At 34.0% G+C, this 20,340-nt stretch overlaps 8 protein-coding genes across 8 annotated transcripts; 4 read left to right on the forward strand and 4 right to left on the reverse strand.

Annotated features, from left to right (window-relative positions):
- Window positions 1-1,244: 1,244 nt before the first annotated feature.
- PEP1 (type I sorting receptor) lies at window positions 1,245-5,957 on the forward strand (the record flags this gene model as incomplete). Its single annotated transcript, XM_015610246.1, has 1 exon — window positions 1,245-5,957. The coding sequence occupies one exon, from the start codon at window positions 1,245-1,247 to the stop codon at window positions 5,955-5,957; it is 4,713 nt and encodes a 1,570-aa protein (XP_015468921.1).
- A 353-nt stretch (window positions 5,958-6,310) lies between these two features.
- On the reverse strand, window positions 6,311-10,366 carry RAX2 (Rax2p; the record flags this gene model as incomplete). The annotated part of the gene is made up of 1 exon (XM_015610247.1): window positions 6,311-10,366. The coding sequence occupies one exon, from the start codon at window positions 10,364-10,366 to the stop codon at window positions 6,311-6,313; it is 4,056 nt and encodes a 1,351-aa protein (XP_015468922.1).
- A 669-nt stretch (window positions 10,367-11,035) lies between these two features.
- Window positions 11,036-13,090, forward strand: GSG1 (Gsg1p; the record flags this gene model as incomplete). The annotated part of the gene is made up of 1 exon (XM_015610248.1): window positions 11,036-13,090. One exon carries the CDS (start codon window positions 11,036-11,038, stop codon window positions 13,088-13,090), a length of 2,055 nt encoding a protein of 684 aa, XP_015468923.1.
- A 143-nt stretch (window positions 13,091-13,233) lies between these two features.
- On the reverse strand, window positions 13,234-14,451 carry AC631_01419 (uncharacterized protein; the record flags this gene model as incomplete). The annotated part of the gene is made up of 1 exon (XM_015610249.1): window positions 13,234-14,451. The coding sequence occupies one exon, from the start codon at window positions 14,449-14,451 to the stop codon at window positions 13,234-13,236; it is 1,218 nt and encodes a 405-aa protein (XP_015468924.1).
- Window positions 14,452-14,623: 172 nt separating this feature from the next.
- On the forward strand, window positions 14,624-15,130 carry AC631_01420 (uncharacterized protein; the record flags this gene model as incomplete). Its single annotated transcript, XM_015610250.1, has 1 exon — window positions 14,624-15,130. The coding sequence occupies one exon, from the start codon at window positions 14,624-14,626 to the stop codon at window positions 15,128-15,130; it is 507 nt and encodes a 168-aa protein (XP_015468925.1).
- Window positions 15,131-15,277: 147 nt separating this feature from the next.
- CDC54 (MCM DNA helicase complex subunit) lies at window positions 15,278-18,013 on the reverse strand (the record flags this gene model as incomplete). The annotated part of the gene is made up of 1 exon (XM_015610251.1): window positions 15,278-18,013. One exon carries the CDS (start codon window positions 18,011-18,013, stop codon window positions 15,278-15,280), a length of 2,736 nt encoding a protein of 911 aa, XP_015468926.1.
- A 162-nt stretch (window positions 18,014-18,175) lies between these two features.
- DLH1 (recombinase) lies at window positions 18,176-18,838 on the reverse strand (the record flags this gene model as incomplete). The annotated part of the gene is made up of 1 exon (XM_015610252.1): window positions 18,176-18,838. One exon carries the CDS (start codon window positions 18,836-18,838, stop codon window positions 18,176-18,178), a length of 663 nt encoding a protein of 220 aa, XP_015468927.1.
- Window positions 18,839-19,453: 615 nt separating this feature from the next.
- AC631_01423 (uncharacterized protein) lies at window positions 19,454-20,335 on the forward strand (the record flags this gene model as incomplete). The annotated part of the gene is made up of 1 exon (XM_015610253.1): window positions 19,454-20,335. The coding sequence occupies one exon, from the start codon at window positions 19,454-19,456 to the stop codon at window positions 20,333-20,335; it is 882 nt and encodes a 293-aa protein (XP_015468928.1).
- Window positions 20,336-20,340: the final 5 nt, after the last annotated feature.

The raw sequence follows: 20,340 nt of genomic DNA on the forward strand, positions 1-20,340 counted from the left end.
AAGAAAGATGTTTAAAAATGAATGAAAATATTAAAAATTAATTAAAATTCCAAAAAGCAAAAATCCTTATTAGAATGTAAATCTTATTGAATTTATGCCTCAAATATAGTATTATTTAGATAAAATGAATGAAATTGATTGAAAAATGCCATGGCTTATTTTGTAATATTGGCAACCATTCTTAAAATGGTTTCTGAGGGAGCTCACGTGAAAGTTCCACTATGAAAATTAAAATCAGTGATGGTGATGATGATGAAGAAGTAGATTATGATCTCAATATCAGCTGCATACATATGAATGATTGATATGTATAGCGAAGGAATAATTTTTACGGTAAATGAATATGAATGGCATTATTTGAACGTAGAACTGTGAGTATATTCAAAAGTGAAAGGCACTAATTCAATGTATTCAACAATGATTTCTGGAAATATATACTAACAATTAACAGAATATTAGACCAACAATTTACAAATGATAGCAAAGATAAATTCAATGACTTAAGTATAGATTGGATAACTTGGAAATCAATTATATTAAGTAGCTTGGGAAAGCTCTACGGTTTAATAGGTGAGGCTTCTCATTTTGATATTTTGCAATTACAGGAAACTAGGCCTGCAATGAAGCTGATAATACGAATACAACACGAAGATAAAGATAAATTTATCAGCAGTTTAATGGCATTCACTTTTAAATTAAGCAAGTTCATTGGAGGGGATTACGATGTCAATTGTTATATTCGCGTCAACAAGAATAATGATCACTTAGGACTTGTGTTAGATAAATCATTCAGGTGATACCTTGAAAACTTAAGTGATGTAGTTTCTACATCTAGAGCCTAATAAATTAGAGAGAGAGATAGACTTGCATCAGTAGTCTCATCAGTATTCTCAATGACAGAGGTGTAAACGAATTAATTTAGCCCTTACAATGTGTCTAATTGTTTTTACTTGCGGAGAGAGAGTGTGAAGTATATCAAGAAGGCTATATTCATGATACTTACTATGCTTAGCTTAGATTATATAGTTGTAAATAATTTTTAACGATTTAAGAATCTAAAGTGGTTTCACGTGATTTATCGATTACTGGCAGGAAAAGTTGGATTGACGCCAACATGTCTTTTAGTGGAGAGTGATTGATAAAAGATATATATACGTTTAGCTATCACCAAATAAACTTTATTCTCGTCTATCGTGCTATAAAGTTCTACATATTTAATATCACGAGATATTTCGGGAACTATAATGAGAATTGAGCTGAAGCTGTGGGGCTCCATAGCTTTCCTATTCACACTCTTTATCACATATGTTGTATCGGAGTCTAATTTCAAACCTGAGATAAAATTGACAAAGGAAGCTGAAATTGCGAAAGAATATAACTACTTTGATGATTCTTCCAATATATTGGTTTTGAGAAAGGATAAACTTGCTATTTCCTTTGATGATGGGATAAATTGGAAGAATGTGAAGGAAACAGAAAACGAGAGTGTGATTCGCTACCAGTTTGATCCATTTAACAATGATCGAGCTTTTGCTTTCACTATAGACAAATACCAGTACGTAACTAATGATAAAGGGAAAACCTGGTCGAAGTTTGAAATCTTCGACCCCAAAAATGGAAAAGATCATTTGGCTTTTAATTCAATCCCTCATGTTGTATTCAATGCAAAAAATCGTGATTTGGCTCTTTTTGTCATTTACCATTGTCCAGAAGATAAGAAGATTTCAAATCAATGTGTAGTTTATCATTTTTTGACTACTGATGGATTTAAATCTAATCCGAAATCTTTGCCTGTGGATGCAAATATATGCACATTTGCAAAATCAACTAAGCAGTACGATGTGGGTTCGGATGAAACTATTTATTGCTCGAGAAATAAGATCAATTCATTTGGACATATTGTTGAATCATACATCGTTGCATCTGATGATTTTTTCAAAACCGAATCTAAAATTAATCATACATTAGCAAAATCAGGCTCTATAATTGACGTTCGAGTAGTACAAAATTTTGTTATTGTCGTTGTACAAAATGATAAATTTAATACTAAGTCCAAAGTATCTTTGTTAGTTTCTAAAGATGGTAAGAACTTTAACGATGCGGACTTGAAAGTGGATATTTCTTATGGCATAATGAAATTTTTGGAATCATCCCCACTGTCAATATTTATAGCAGTTATGGATTATTCTAATTCTTTTCACAAGTTCTCATTATCTACAGTATATGCGTCTGATTCAAGTGGTTTAAGTTTCTCTAAAGTATTAGATAAAGTTCAAGGAGGCTCTATCCAAAAAGTTGAAACAATAGATGGTATATGGTTGGCAAATATTGCAGAAGAAATTAAAGACAATAAGGCCAAGAGTAAGACTTTACTTGATATGCTTATGGGGGGTGGTATTGAGAAGAATATAAAAAGCAGAGTTTCGTACAATGATGGAAGAGATTGGAATTTATTGAAAATCAATAATGATGATTCTTGCACTACTGATAATGACTGTTCGCTACATTTGTTAAACCCTACGGAGAGAAACGGAGAAGGTAAATTTGTAACTGGTCCAACTCCTGGGATTCTACTTAGTGTAGGCAATAAGGGCAGTAAGCTTGACAATAATATCAGCAAAATGAAAACATGGATATCTAGGGATGGAGGAATTTCTTGGGATTTTGCTTTAGATGAGCCATGTCTTTTCTCATTTGGGGATCAGGGTAATATTATTGTGGCTATACCATACTATGGAAAGAATAAGATGAATTCCTCTAATATGTACTTCTCATTGGATCAAGGAAAATCATGGCAAAATATTGCATTAGAAGTACCTATCTTTCCTCTTACCTTAACTACGACTATTGACGGTACTTCGCAGAAATTTATTCTTTCTGGCCTAATTGACAATACACCGGATGATCGAACAGATTATTCATTTGCCGAAACTTTATATTCGATTGATTTTAGTAAAGCATTTGGCGGCAAAAAATGTGATCCAAAGAAAGATTTTGAAGATATATATACGAGACTTGACCCTAGCAATGATAAGCCAATTTGTATTTATGGCCATAAAGAAAAATTCAGAAGAAGAAAGCAAAGTAGTGAATGCTTTGTCAATGAATTGTTTGATGATGTAAAAGTCTATGATGATCCTTGTGAGTGTAGCGTGAATGACTTTGAATGTGCTGATGGATTTTCAAGAACGAAAGAAAAAGAATGTAAGCCAGACAAAAAGAAGATTGCAAATATATGTCGTGACAAGAAGTCTAAAGAGGTGTCCTTACCTGATAGAATGTTAGTGACTGATAATAAGTGCAAGAATCCAAAAGACGCTACTAAAGAATTTGTTAAAACAAAAAAATTCAAATGTAGCGATTATTTAGATGAAGATGACAAAGATAAGAATAAGGGTAACAAACACGATATTATTTCCACCTTTAACGAATTTGACAGTGAACTTCAGCAATATACATACGTTGAACAGGGTGAAACGTATAGTGGAGAAAACATAATTTTAAGGACTAAGGACAATGTGGCTTATGCGTCTAATAATGGAGGTATAGAATTCGTCAAAATCCCTGTTTCAGACGAAATAGTAACTTATTATCCAGGGTTAGTTCCGGGTCAAGTAATTTTAATTACTGATTCCGAAAAGTTTTACTTTTCTATAGATGGTGGTAATACGTTCCAGAAAAAAACTGCTCCCGCTAAGCCAAACGTTATTGGTGCACGTATAATATCTTTTGATAAGAAGGATACTGAAAAATTTATTTGGTACAGCAGCGAGAATTGCGAAAATCCATTTAGTCGTGATTGCAGCTTAGTGGCCTATATTACTGAAGATGGCGGAGAAAATTTCCAGAAATTGAAAGAGGATGTCAGAAGCTGTGACTTTGTGGCTGATGTCTTTGAAGATGTTTCCGATGAAAACAAAAATATGATATATTGTACCGTTGAAGATAAATCTAGTAGAAAATTGATGTTATTGTCTTCAACCGACTATTTTAAGCAAAGCAAGAAAGTCTTTGATAATGTTGTTGGATACGCTATCACAGGAAACTTTCTTGTTGTTGCAACGATAGATGAAACAGAACAATCTTTGAAAGCAAAGGTGACTGTGGACGGACAGATATTTGCAGATGCAGACTTTCCACCGGATTTCCATGTAGATTCTCAGCAAGCCTATACTGTTTTGGATTCGGTATCCAAAGCTATATTCATTCATGTGACTACAAGTAATAAAAATGGCCATGAATTTGGTTCGATTTTGAAATCGAACTCCAATGGAACTTCATATAGTCTTACATTGGATAAAGTCAACAGAAATCATATTGGTTATGTCGACTACGACAGAATTGAAGGAATTGAAGGGGTAATAATTTCTAATGTGGTTGCAAACGATGGTTCTAAAAATCATAAAAAGTTAAAAACACAAATCACGCATAATGACGGCGGTGAGTGGTCGTACATTACCCCTCCAGTTATTGATTCCAAAGGTAAAAAATATAAATGTAATGGTAAAGCTTTGTCAAAATGCTCTTTGAACTTGCATGGATTCACCGAAAGGGCTGATTATAGGGATACTTTCTCATCACCATCTGCTATTGGTCTTATAATGGGCGTAGGTAGTGTTGGTGAGTATTTGGAAGATTTTGATAAGTGCTCCACATTTATTTCGAGAGACGGCGGGATCACCTGGAAAGAAATTAGAAAAGGTGTTTACATGTGGGAATATGGTGATAGAGGCACAATTTTGGTTTTAGTAAATGCAGAAAAGGCTACCGATAAGCTTATGTATTCTTTAGATGAGGGTGATACCTGGCATGATTATAAATTCACAGAGGAAGCTATTGACGTTTTGGATCTAGCAACCGTTCCTTCAGACACATCGAGAAAATTTCTAATATTTGGAAAGAGTGACAAAAAAATGGTGTCTTACTCTATCGACTTTACTAATATCCACAAGAGACAATGCCAATTAGATTTAGATAATCCAAATGATGACGATTTCGAATATTGGTCGCCAACACATCCTTCTACTTCAGACAATTGTCTATTTGGTCGTGAAGCCAAATATTTACGTCGTGCCATTGGACATGACGACTGTTTTATTGGAAGTGCACCATTGAAGGAAGGGTTTAAGGTTACTAGAAATTGTTCATGTACTCGAAAGGATTATGAGTGTGATTACAATTACTTTAGAGATTCTGATGACACTTGTAAATTAGTTCATGGGTTGTCTCCTTCAGATCGTAAAAAGGAGATGTGCAAAAAAGAAAATGCATTTGAGTATTTTGAACCGACTGGATATAGGAAAATCCCATTATCAACTTGTATGGGCGGTAAGAACTTTGATGCGTGGAAAGTACATCCTTGCCCAGGAAAAGAAAAGCAATTTAACAAGCATTATGGGAAGGAATTGAACAGCGGATCCCTTCTAGCTGTTATTGGTATTCCAATAGCTGTCTTTTTATTGGCAACGTGGTTTGTCTATGAGAGAGGTATTCGCCGAAATGGCGGATTCAAGAGATTTGGACAAATAAGGTTAGACCTTGATGATGATGAGTTTCATCCAATAGAGAATAATGACGTGGATAAGGCAGTAAATAAAATAGTTAAGGGTGGTATTATGGTCGTAGCAGCTTCAATTGCAGCCTTCAAGACATTAAGAAAGGTTGACAGAGTGTTGTTTGACAAAGTAACCTCTCTGCTTTTCCGTCGTCGCCCAGGTCATAGAAACTACGTGAACGTTCCAGACATTGATGAGGAAGAAGAATTATTTGGCAACTTTCGTGATAATTATGAGGAAGAGATAGAAGACGGTGCTAATAACATTAATGAAGACTTCGATGATGAACCCAATGAATATGAATATGAAGAAGAGCCAAACGATGAAGTTGACTCAAGGCTTTTTAATATCGATGATCAATCTGATGACGAGTTACAGTCTGCTACACCTGAAGATAATTAGATACGATATAGTTAGATATGTACGTAAAATAGATAAGTACAATTTATTTTCCAAGTCGGGTTGTAGCTTAGCCGAGATATTTAGTATCAATTTTCAAAAAAAAAGGAATTGACACGGACAGGAATTGAACCTGCAACCCTTCGATCTGGAGTCGAAAGCTCTACCATTGAGCCACCGCATCACCCTTGATAGATTATGACTACACAGTATTTATACTCACCTTTATTAATTATTAATATCTAACTCCAGCTCAAATAGGTTAACTATATAGTTTATTTTAGAACTGTCTATAAATATAAATATGTATATTCGATTAAATAATGTTTTATTATGTAAAGTTATAAGGAATGCCATTAGTTTCTCTGTAAATCAATTTCATGTAATAAGTCTGTTGGGTTAACGGCATTCATCATGTCATTTTCTTGAATTCGCTGATCATTATCATGCTCTTTATTTTTTCTGGACAATGCAAGAAAGGGGATAATATATAACAAACCTATGAGGGTAGTTGATCCCAAAGCACATGCTAGAGATATACCCACAACTTTGCCCTCAGATAGTTTCTTACGATTCAGAAGATCATTCAGCGATTGAAACCGTATATCGTCTTTAATTAAGATTGTTGTGATTTCACCTAGTTTATTATTTTTTGATGAATAAACATATGGTATCCAGGTTTTACCATCATATAATGCAGCATTTACGAGCCCATAATTAGATAATTCAAATGCACCAGATACAATTAAGACTTTGTCTTTATCAAAATACACTTCCTTATTTTTAGAATTAGGATTTTCTAAATCTAAAAGTGTCAAAGCTGTGAATTTGGTATCAGAAGTATATTTGATTTCTTTATCTATTCTTGTCCATTTTAAACCGTCAAATCCATATATAAAGTCTGAACCGTATGCAATGATTCCTCCTTTCAAATCTTCGTTATCTGTTCCTGAAATAAGAAAGTTTTCAACAACCTTATTCGATCCTAATTTGTTGAGTTTTGAGATTGACTTAGCTGAGGATGCACCAAACTTATAAGTGATAAAGTTACTCCGATCACCGTTATAAGTTAAATTACCACTGATTAAGACTTCATTTGATTTGTGAAATTTAATGTTAGTGACAAAACCATCTAATGTGTCGTCACTATCATCAAATGGATTTATCCACCTGGTATTGTCAAGGTCGTATATGCATAACGCTGTGCAATCTAAAGAACCAGCTTGCGAGAAATTTCCACCAACTAACAATTTATTACTTTTGTCATATAAGACGATTGAGTTAATTGAGATTGAATCTCCATTGTTTGAAAGCTCAGCAGGTTGAAATGTAGTGAATGCATTATGCTTCATGTCATATATAATTATTCCTGTTAAGTTTGATGACTCATTGATTTCCACTGAGCCATTAGTACCAATAAATAAGTAATTAGAATCCGTTGTTAGGGAATTGATAGTTGTGTTATCGCTCCAATTCATTTTGCCATTCAATGGAGTGATTGATTTGTTTTTACCAGAATTGTCGATAAACCCAATATTAGCAACTCCGGACGAAGTTTCAAATTCACCACCAACAACACTAAGTGAACTGTTAATATAAAGGGAATTTTCTATACGGCTATTTTGTTCATTAATATGAAAATTATAGCTACTGAAATTATTATCATTTTTAAGCATCAGTTGATCATTATTGTAATAATTCATAATAGAAAATGATTTTCCTGTTAATATTTGCTGTTTGGAGTCTAAATTTATTGCATTAGATATGTTTAAAATGTTTGCATTATTTTCAATCCACTTGAAATTAGAGTTATCCCAGACTTTAGTATCGTCAGACAACGAAGAAGATAGTATGAACATCTCTATACCTTCAATAGTCAAATTGGCAAACTGATCGAATTCAATATCAATAAAATCATTGCCGAAACCATACCATTTACTATTAGAATAAATGGCAAAGTTATTTATTGATGAGATTGATTTATTTCCATCTGATAAGTTATTAAATTCAACTGATGAATTATCATCATTATCCATACTGAATTTACCCAAAAATATCAAATCATTATCAAAATTAATTATTTGGGATATGGAATCATTAAAAGATGCACCATTAATAGTCGATGAAGTGTCCCTTTTTGTTAATTTATAATCAGAACTAGAAGTTTCTGATTCATTCAATGTTGTGTTATATACACCAATGGATAAGTTTATCAAATTACTGTTTGATAGACTTAAATTTTTTGATTCAAACTCACCCAAAACCAACAAGCTGGACAGTTCAGAAGAGTTATGTAACGTCATTTGGTTGATAACAGAATCTTTAGACAATTTGGAGCTGAGCAAATTGATTGATGAGTTTCCCACAAAATTATTCTTCGTATTAATGATAGATTTATTTCCTTGTTTATAAGATACAAGATCTTCTTTAAAATCCGAGAAATTTGCCAATGAATATTCAAATAAACCATTTAGTTTAATATAGGCTAATTCATACCTATGCTTGCTAGAATTATGATGTGTCATATTTTGGCTGTATTGTTCATCTAGAGAAACAATCTCGGCGCTAACTTTATCAACGACAACCCAAGATTGATTCGTATTGGGAAGAATAGAATCGTAATATGTGATTTCAATTTTATTACTACCATCTTTAGTAGTGGATCCATCTAATTTCCCATAATATAAATAGTCAAATTTGTCGTAATCGTTATTCTGATAGATAAGCTGCGTCGACAAAATATTGTCATCATTGTCAATAACGGAGACATTAACAATAGATCTTAAGTTACATGAATCATCATTAATACATCCTGGAGTAGTCATTATAATAGAGTAGTTACCAGAATACGAAATATTTGGATATAATGTAATGCTTGGTTTTGAATTTGAATCAGAATCAAGCACTGATACTAAATAATCAGTGCCAGAAATAGGTTGACTACTCACAGATTTCACAGAATCCCAAGTACCCTCGTTAATATGAGAAAAGTTATTCTCAGAATCGCCATCATCACTTTCACAGTTGGGGGAATTCAATGTATCATTACCATAAGCAGTGATGGAATTCAGATATAATTCAAAGCCAGATAATTTTCCTTTTGAACCATACCAGTCTAATATAGTAACAGCGACTTTATCGATGCTTATACTATTCTCAAAAGAGTATTCCTGATAGTTAGCGCCATAACCAAGAGTTTTGGTCATTGTAGATGGATCATAATAATTAGTAAACGAACCATCTTCCGAATCAACATAGGTATCTGAGTCCGATAAATCTTCTGCATTTTCTTTGTTTTCATCAGTTGCATTTTTTAAATCTGATGCAGTAAGTAATGGACACCATGCATCACAATATGTCAACTCATTTGTATTTGGATCAATATAAGAAAGATTCATAATACCATTATTTGGATAAGAATAAATTCTAAATGTCTTGACACCATCTTCACCTTCAGGAATGTATAAACGTGCTTTTGTTGGCAGTATGCCCTTCATTTCATCAGGAAGCTCAACCGCCCACTGTCCTCCTTCATTAGCGGCTGGTGACCAATCATTATTAGCCAGAGGACATATCAAGGAACTTTCATCACCTTCTCCATTGTCGCTTGAGAAGGTACCGTGTTTCAAGGATACTTGTTGTTCTGCAGTAATTAGGGAGGAGTTAGTGTCATTCTTTGTTATATTATGCTTGAGTAAATCACTGAGTCCTAAATCAGTAAATTCACCTCCAAATATTATAGATCCATGATTTTCATCGTCCCTCTTTTCATCAAAAATCTTTGCGATAGCATTGACAGAGGAATTTTTTCCAAACCCTTTGAATAGCGTGGTCAGTAACTCCTGTGAAGTCAAGTTATAAAGTGCAATTCCATAAGTATTATTAAACTCGAAATCACCCCCCATATACATTAAGTCGCCATCGATAAATATGGTCTTGACATTCCCATTTTCGATTGTTGGTATGTCGGCACGTTTGTTGGAAGTAGGAAAGATAGACGCGGCCAGCTGGCTAGAAATGTTATAAATTATGGGACTTTGTATAGTATCGTTGTTAAACATGGTGAAGTTTCCATTAATTATTAAAGTTTCGTCCGATAATTGCATCAATTGGGTCACTTTTCCATCGAATGATGCAAGTTTTAAGTTATTATTATTTACAGGGTTTCGAATGTACATGTTTTGGTGGCCATACTGTTCTGCCTGATCCTCTTCCAAGAATGCCGATGCATTCTGATATGAGTAGAGTGATATCGCATCGTAAGACCCGAATAATCCTATCCTATCACCAAAATCATCAAAGTTCAATGAAGGCTGTTCGATCGATTTGAAGATCGAAGCCTGTACAACCCCTAGATATGCAAATATCGATATTATCTGATATATTCTCCCATAAATAAACACCCCCAACATTATTAAAACTGTAATATTATTTCTTTGTTGTTATCTCCCGTTCTCTTAAATCTATGTCTCCTCCTAAAAAACCTGTCAAATTTACAATTAAATTCGAATAAAAGTTTCAATATGTTTTCCTGTCAACTTATTGTTATATAATTGAGCCCAGTTTAGCACAACTCAATTGCTTCTATTCCAATATATAGATCGTTGTTATTTACAAGAATTATTTTTATTATTATATTATTAGACGCTTTGCTGTAAGTGGTGTTTACTACAAAATTTTGGTAACGGCGCACAAAATTTTTTTTAGATGGAATTACACTCTAAAATACCACCCTAAATCGTCGTCAAAACCTACAATAAACGACCCAAACCAATTTAGAGGCCATTGGTTACATGCTGAATTCTTCACGTAACAGCGAATTTCATATTACTGGCTGTAATCGCTTGTTTTAAATCCAGAAGACCATTTTCGTCTGAGACCTCGCTTAATTGTTCATACCGTATGTTGACAAAACTGCCAAAAAGGTGTAGAGAAAAATACGCGCGAGTTCTTTATTGGATTTTAACACTTTGGGGGCATTTACAGGTTGTATCAAAGAAGATGAGAGTTGCAAGTTAGACCCAATATGAATGATGATACTAGTCCATACAAAGAAGTATCAAAAGGAACTTTAGCAAATTATGGATTATCCCGAAGGGCTCGACCCCTATACCGCGAGACAGAATTTGCTACATCATAGTTTCTCGCCGTTGATTTCGGTAGAGTCGTCGTATAATGCGGATGTGATGTTGCAGACGGCGTTGAAGGATGATAGCACATCAATATTGCTGATCTTGAAAGCATACGGCAACAATGCCAAGTACCACATACCGAACCAAGTTTTCCGGATAACAAATACACAGCTTATAACCAAGAGTTATCCCAGCTTTCCAGTGCGGTTCGAGCCGTCGCTACCAGAGTTATTGTCGGTGATCAATGCTTCGTGGAGCACCACGACCGGGTCAGGCAACTCAGGAAGCCGTGTAGGGACTAAAATGCCCCAGTTGTTCAGCATTTCGTCATTGGAGATGTTGTTGAAGCACATGGCGTCATGTAAGACTCACCAACATGATTTGTATGTGAATTTTTTCAATAAGATCATCACGTCGAACAAGATAGTTCCGTTTGAGACGTTCAACCATCCGATTTCGCAGGTGTTTGTGATTGACTTTCACACTGATACTATAGATGGCTTGCGGAAGTCGATAGTGGAGTTTCGAAACTTTAATTTCCCAAAGTATTTCCTGATAGACGATCTATTGATGCACGTCTTCATCCTTCACGATCCACAAAAAACATCCGATAGCGATTTGCTAAGCTTTCAGAATGAGATTAAATCCCAGCTAAGTACACAGACCACATGTATACCGATAGAAGGACTGCTAGGTGATGTCACAGAGGAGGAATGTGTACAATTATTCAAAAACGAAAACTCCACAATTGAGGAAGATTTACAGCGCATTTCTTTGCAACAGACTTCCAAGATTCAAACAATAGAGAAAGACTTCTTAAATATACCGAAGCAGGTCGATTTGGTAATTCGAACTAAAGTATTCGAGTATATCAACCGATTTTTAATACCGCATATGGAGAAAAAAATAAGGATTTGGGACGATCAAATATTAGCACCTAAAAAATCAATTGCTGGTAGGTTTTTTTCTGTTTCCAAGAAGCTTTTTAATAATAATGATTCGCCATCTAATCAAAGCTCAAATTCATCTTCAGAATCATCATTCAATTATAACGAGAATTATTATCACAAGCATTCTGCAGAACAGAAAATTCGTAAATTGGCAGACTGGTCATTGATACTAAAGGATTTTAAATATGCATACTCAACCTATGAATTGATCAGAAAGGATTATACCAATGATAAGGCATGGGTTTATGTTGCATCTACTCAGGAAATGTGTATTGTATCGTTGTTGTTGACCCAAACCCAGCAAATTAACCAAACTACAATCAGACCAGATAGAAATACATTAAGGAAAATCAGACATGATATAATTGAGCCTTATTTGGATAACTTGTCATATACTTTTAAGTCAAGACTAAACTTGAGAAGTTATAGTATTAAAACTTTGTTGGTTATTATTGAATTGCTTCTTTGCATGTGTTCCACATTCAATATTTCTTGGTGGTGGAATGATTTAATCGAAAAATACCTTTGTAAATGCATTAATGAATTCGATAGTCATTTGATAGGTAATAATCAAAATCTGCAAGTAATAAGAGCTTTATTATACGAGAGATTAGGATATCATTTTGGCAAATGTATTTTATTAAACGAGCAAAATAGAAGCTTGATTGATACATCTAAATTAGAGACAAGCAAAGAGACGAGAAAAGACATGGAGAATGAAATAAACGAGAAAAATGATGTGAAAAAAGAGGATGGAGAGGACAACAAAGAAGAAGGATATTACGTCAATCATAACAAATTACCGATAAATAAAAATAATAACATTGTGGGATTAACGAGATTCAGAAAATCTTCAATATGGTATTTATTATCCATTAAAGAATGGCTAATACTAGAAAATTATAATCAAATTGAGTACTTGATACAGAATATTAGATACAATTACAATATTAATGACTTTACTAATGAATGGTATGATAGAAACGATTTACTATTGAGTTATGTTAAAAATTGTTTGAACGAGCATAATTTAAATGATACTCAGGATTCGTGATAATAGATCGCTTATGAATAAATGTCAACTAAATATTTTACAACTACTTATTTAATGCTAGAAATGAGATGTTAGTTATATAAATATTTACTGTTTAAACCCACTTTAGTTATTGTTTCATAGGGGTACTCAGAAACAATTCGCTATTCCAATTCTTTTAATGCTAATTTTCTTCTTTTATCCATACTATTTTTTATACCAACTTTTGTCTTCTGATTACTTACTAGCCAGTCCCAAACAGTCTTTAATTTGGAGCCAGCATTACGAATTGGCGAAACATCTTGAGCACCTTTCAACGAAGATAAGCCAAATAAATTTGATTGTAAATTATCAATATCTTCAAACATTAACTTGTCTGTATCATCTTCTTCATATTCTGGAAAATCTTTTTCGTTTAAAATCTCATAGTGTGTAAAAATATTAAAGATTAATGTTGTAGGTACTTTCATTAATAGTGACAAAGGAGCCGGGAAGAAAGTGTAGAAAGAAAATTGTTCTGATCTATCACCACGTAATGGAACACTATCAAGATGCAAGGATGATGTACGGTTATCAATAGCATTAGTTTTATTACTAGTGTTACTGACAGGAGTGAATTTAAATTTGCTTTTATTAGACTTCTTTCTGTTGAGCGCAAATGGTAACAAGTAGGATTCTCTTTCGTTAGTACCTATTTTGAAAAATCTTAAGTAAGTCCAGCTTATTATGAAATCCATGAGACTTAAAATAAATGATATCTTGAAATCGTCACTTAATAATTGTAATGAGAAACATGCAACAAGTAATAAAAATGGTAAATACGAAACACGTATTCGAAGATTACCTTTGAAGAATAGGAAATAGTGATTAGAAATTCTTTGCTTAATGGCAACAAATAATCCCATATTTATTCCCATAGCTGATATTACTACTGGTGGGGTAGTATCAAAATGGAATATCATCGAATTGATTGTATAGTACAAATAAATTGAAACATTAGTTACAACAACATTTATCAATATAAACTTAGAGTATTCCCTTGAACCCCACATGTTCTCTAAGTATTTCCCTAGGTAGAATAGTAGCATAAAACTCATAGTCAACCCAATGAAGTTTTCTTCTATAAAGCTACTTGTTAAAATCACCCAAGGCCTTGTAATAACAGGTGATTTCGTAGGAATAAATGTTAGCAATGGAACAAATAATTCATGAGGATGTGGTATGTCCCCAGTTTCTTGAGCAATAGCGTTTGCGTCAGATGTTAGTTTCTTGGATGATGAAACTATTAGAACAAAATAGGTATAATATTTTAAAATAAAGTTTAGAAACGAAAGCGAAAGTAGAACGACTAGAAGAATACTAGTAACTTTTGGAACTTTCATGCTAGCTCAAAATACCATTGATAATTTATCTTATGAGTTGCTCAAGGTTATATATGTTAAAGGTGGTGTTATTGATCGATCCAAAGAATCATTATGTGCAAACCACGAAAACTTTGGAGCCTCAAATAAAAATCGAATAGTAATACGACGGATGAATTGAAACACTTTTAGTATGTTTAAAATAATACATAGATCTGGTATCGCTAATAGGCGTTTCCTTAACATAAATAATTTGATTACTAAAAATGTACATAAAGCTACGAATGATATTCATTATCAAATAAGAAAGAAGCCTACATTTCGAGACCTCGTGAAAGCTCCAATTTTTAAGTCTATATTTTTAACGATTGTGTTCGGTACGGCAATAGTCGGATTAATAGACAGTCGTAGAGAATTAGAGACTTTGGAACAAACGTATGATTCAAAATTTGTTATTTTGGAGGAAATCATTTCTAAATTAGAAAGAGGTGAAAATGTTGATATTCATCGTGAATTGAAATTGGTAAATAAATTGACCAAAAACAAGTACAACACTGTTACCGATATTGAACTAGATGAGCAGTTAGATGAAATATTAAAAATGACAGAGAGTGAAAGTGATGAGATACGAGAGGAATCCAGGGATTCAGAAACGAAGAAATATGATAAATCACAAATTGAGACGAACAAATTCTTGTAAATTTAGTTCTATAATGTAAATAGCATCAATAATAATAGCTTATGAAGATTGTGTAAAATATATGGCACTAATTATAAAATAGTTATTAAAACATATATAAGTAAAAATTAAATACACCCAAGAAATAAAATGTGGAACATTAGATTGTTACACAAGAGATACTTTTCTAATCGTTCTTCTGTGACTATCACCTGCTTCAATGACTTTTCCTTCTTGTTGCAATCTTTTGATTGCATCATTGATATCTTGATTTTCCACTCTGAACGATGTTTTTTCATTAATTTTTACCACTAAATCAGTGAATCTTATTGAGTTATTGTTTTCCTCTATAACATTCATGATCTCATGTGTTAAATCTTCTTGTATCTTTCTTTGGGCTGCTGTGGTACCGGTTTGCACCATATCCATATCAATTCTACCAGTTATTGGATCAGTTGCATAGTCTTTAATGGCAGATTTAATTAACCTAACTGCTTCTTTGACATCAATTAATTCGACACGTTCAGATAGTCTCATTTTAGCATGCGCTTCAGATAATCTTATCATAGATTCTAGCTGTCTTGTTGTTGCTGTTACTCTCCTTTCAGACGACCTAGTATCATCACCTAACTTTCTCATCTCTACGTAAGCTCTAACGAGTTCATTTTTACCTTCTTCTGTCATGACTGGATTATAATTTTCCTTTGCATACTGAATGTAAGAAGTTAAGAATTCAACAGGTAAGACAAAGTTATTTGTAACCTTTTCAGGAGTATCTTCCAAGTACATATCAGTTAAATGCCTTGCCAATTGTCTATCAATTTTTTCATCAACCTTATCTAAAATCAAGTATACTAAATCAAATCTGGATAATAATGGAGGTGGCAAATCAATATTAGAAGTAACTGGCAAATTTGGGTCATATCTCGAGTTAATTGGATTAGCAGATGCTAAAATAGATGTTCTGGCATTTAACGTAGTAATAATACCTGCTTTAGCAATCGAGATAGTTTGTTGTTCCATAACTTCATGTAAAACTGATCTCGTACTATCACTCATTTTGTCAAATTCATCAATACAACAGACACCACCATCAGATAATACCAAAGCACCACTTTCTAAAACCAATTGCTTGGTGTCAATATCTCTAGTAATATAGGCCGTCAAACCAACTGCCGAGGAACCTTTTCCTGATGTGTATACCCCTCTAGGTGCAATTTTATGTACGTATTGCAATATTTGAGATTTAGATGTAGACGGATCACCACACAATAAGATATTAATATCACCTCTATACCTACCACCTTTTTGAAAGGTTTTGTTGGTACCTCCAAACAATTGCAAAAGAATACCCTTTTTCACATCATCCATTTCATAAATTGAAGGCGCTAGAGATCTAGCTAAGACTTCATACAAATCATCTCTTTCAGATACTTCCCTAATTTCATTAATTTCTTCTGATGATAATTTCCTGATTTGGTCTACTTCTTGTTCTTTGTCTGACGCTTCTTGGTCTAATGTACTAACATCAGCCCCGAGTCTCTTTTTATCGATCTTTTTAACGTGTACAACATCCAAATAGGTCTTGTATAAATTTTTAAGAGCTCTCTGTCTTGAGTTGGCTCTCACAGGTAATGATCTGAAAATACCACAAACTTCAACACGGTCCCCAGCACGACAGCAATCCACTAATTCATCATACACGCATAAATTGATAGAATGAGGAGTTTGTCCATCTGGAACTAAATCTGGTGTCTCCTGCAACTTGATGACTTGCTTGTCTGCAAATGATGATCTATTGTGAACTATCATCATCGAGTTTGTCTGACCACAAACTTCTCTTGGACATTTAGTTGGTTCGGAGATAACACCTCTATCAATTTCGACTGCAATGGTATGATCACAGGCATTACATTTAAAAAAAGCGACCTTCATATCTGGAATAATTGATGTTGCCCTCAAAACCAAACCTTTGACACTAACTAACTTATCTATATCATTTGGATTTAATTCTCTCATGCCCTTTTCAACAGCATTTAAATTATATGGACGAATAGTATAAATATTAGTCTCAATATCGTCAATGCTAGCATTGCCTGTGGTTAGCTCATTATTATCCATGATTAATGACACCATACAATCCTTAACTGTTTGATCCATAATCGGTATGACTTCTTGAGGATAATTGATTAATTGATAATACAACTTTTTAGTAGCAGGATAGGATAATAAGTTCTTAGCATCCAAGTTAAGATTGGTGAATCCTAAATCTCTCATGTTATTCAATTTATTAATGTAATATAAGTTGCTATCTTCAGGGTCTATCGACCTGTCATCCATAATCTTTCTGTATTTGAATTTGAAGTTCATCAAAAAATCTCTGAACGCATTAGAGCAATCTTGAATAGAAACATTAGTACCCCAAATAACTCTCACTGGCTCATCATTTCCTTCCATTGGATCAGTATTGAAATGTGAAGATGAAGAATGCATATTTATTCCATCACTATTTCCAGTATTAGATTCTGTGAAAATTCTTCTACGCATGGGAGATGAATTAGTGTCATGCAAATCACTTCTATTATGTCTTCTTATAATTCTATCAACATCACTTGTTAATCTGTCAGATCTAGGTCTTCCTGAGCTTATTCCATTTCCTCGAGGAGCATCAGAAGTATGATGAACCGAAGAACTGTAGTTTAATGGAGATGACACATCTCTCCTTTGTGATTGTGAATTTGGAGCATTAGCTTCGGATTGTGGATTGGACGATGATGTAGCAAAAAATAATGGTGATGATGGAACTGCTGCCGGATTACCTTGTGTTTGAGATTGTGACTCGGTTTCCTTCAAGCTTGGATCTTCGGGGAGATCATTAACATCACGAATTGGAGAAGATGACATTACTGAATATTTTGTTTAATAGCAAGTTATCAATCTTTTACGGTTTATAGATATTAGATATAATATAAATTTGCAAGAGCTATTTAACGGTGAGCAAAAAAAAAAGAGACGCGTAAATAATTAATTTACCTAATTGGGATTAATTTACCTGTTGTAGTCTTCCTACTCACTATCTTTAATTCCTCCTTCGCCGATAACATATACACACTCTTTTTCGGCCATATCAGGGCTATCTTGCAACTTTGCAACTCTTTCTTCTCCTCTTCCTTTACGAAGGAGTATTCTGGTGGCAGAAGCGTGGGCCAAAATATGACCTCCAACGGGCTTCCTACCATCTGCTGATGCGAACAAGGAACTTGCACCTGGATCAGATTGGACTTGATTGGTGAGGAATACGGCGACATTATAGTCTTCTGCTAGTCTGATTAAGCTCGACAAATGTTGGTTCAATTTTTGCTGTCTGTCATTTAATTCACCTCTACCTGAGTAATCGACCCTGAAACACGCCATAATCGAATCTACAACTAGCAATCTATACGTACCATCAGCAAATTGCAACCCTAATTGTTCGGCCAATTCCGTTTGATGTTCACTATTCAATGCTCTGGCGTAGGAAATGTTTTCAAGACAAGCATCAGGATCAACTTGAAATCTTTCCGCAATTGACCTAATTCTGTCAGGCCTGAACGTTCCTTCTGTATCTATATAGGCAACTTTCCCTTCGCTTCCTCCCATATCTTTAGGAAGTTGGGCAGTAACGCATAGTGTGTGACATAACTGAGTTTTACCACACCTAAATTCACCAAACACTTCGGTAATACTCATGGACAGAACTCCACCACCTAAAACATCATCTAACTGCTTAGAACCAGTACTCACATTAAAAGCTCTACTTCTAAGTTCTGCCTGAACAGTTGCAGGTATAAACCCAGAATGCTACATTAGTTAGTATGCGTGATTTGTTAGCGCTCATTTTTTTTACGTACCATAAGTTTGCCAGCTGCTTCCTTGATTTTTTCAACCTTTACTTCACTTAATCCTTTGATCTTACACATATTCCTCCGAGTTGTCGACAAAACTGACTATTTATGTTAGTGAATTTTTTTGGATGTAGTGTTTTATTTATTATGGGTACGTACCGCTATTGAACAAACGCCCGCCGCTTTTAATTTGGTGATATCTCCAGCATTAATTCCATGGCTTTGTAATTCATCCACATTGATAATAGTTCCTGCTCCTTGAGCTTCGATTTCGAATGTCATAATCTAAATGCTTAAAGAAAATGATTAGAGATGTAAGAAAGACAAGAGCTTTTTTGCAACAGTTTCTATCTCTTTGAAGTTCGCGATTATAGAATCGAATGTTTACGTTTCTCAAATTTAAAAAACATACAGTATTCATATTGCTATATGGTAACTTATTTAGTGCCAGTATTAAAAAATGCCTCCAAAACTCTTGGAAAGTACAGAAAGTACGAATAATTATCCCAATATTGAAAAGTTGAAAGAAAAATATTCACCTCAAAAGAGGATTCCACCGCCTTCAAGAGGTCCTTCAGAGTCATTTTCTAAGAATTACAAGGTGTTTGCTACAGCACCTAAGAGAAATGGAACAATAAGAAATCCGAGAAACATTAATGGTATTGAAAAACAGGATTTAACTATCAATTTATTGGCACCACCCATACTGGCATCTAGAAATAGCTCGCCTGAAATTAGAAGCGATGATAGTTTAAGTTCCAATGGACCAAAAAGATTATCAACTAGCGGAGGACTTTCGCCAATAAGGAGAAGTGGTTCACCTGTGAGAAGACGACATATATCAGAAATTGAACTGGAATTGAATCATGAATCAATTAAGGGGAACACAGAAACTCATGAAAGAGTTGGTTCATTAGGAGAAAAGGCAAGATACCAAGAATCTCAAGCTACCAAGAGACAAAAGGTTAGCTTCAATAATGAAGTAGAGTATAATGATACTTTTACAACCTCCAGTTTAAACGATGACATTGACTTACATACAGCTACAATACTGGACTCTAAGGTGCGAAATTACAATAATGAGAAGATAAAATCTACTATAACAGAAGGACCACAGGAAAAAGCGAACGTACGAGTGAACGTCCTGAATATGAGCAGGGCAGCAAGAAGTGATAGATTCATGGAGGAGGTAGATTTAAGGTTGAAATCTCTTGAGGATACTCAAAAGGAGTTATTAGATATACTATCTAAATCTACAGCGGAATCAGATACTATACAAAGAATTAATAAATTACAAGAATCGATGATTCAATTGCATAACTCTATAAAACGTGGCACTTAATATAC

Source organism: Debaryomyces fabryi (genome assembly GCF_001447935.2).
Source record: "Debaryomyces fabryi strain CBS 789 chromosome Unknown contig00019, whole genome shotgun sequence".
In the NCBI taxonomy this organism is placed as follows: Eukaryota; Fungi; Ascomycota; class Pichiomycetes; order Serinales; family Debaryomycetaceae; genus Debaryomyces; species Debaryomyces fabryi.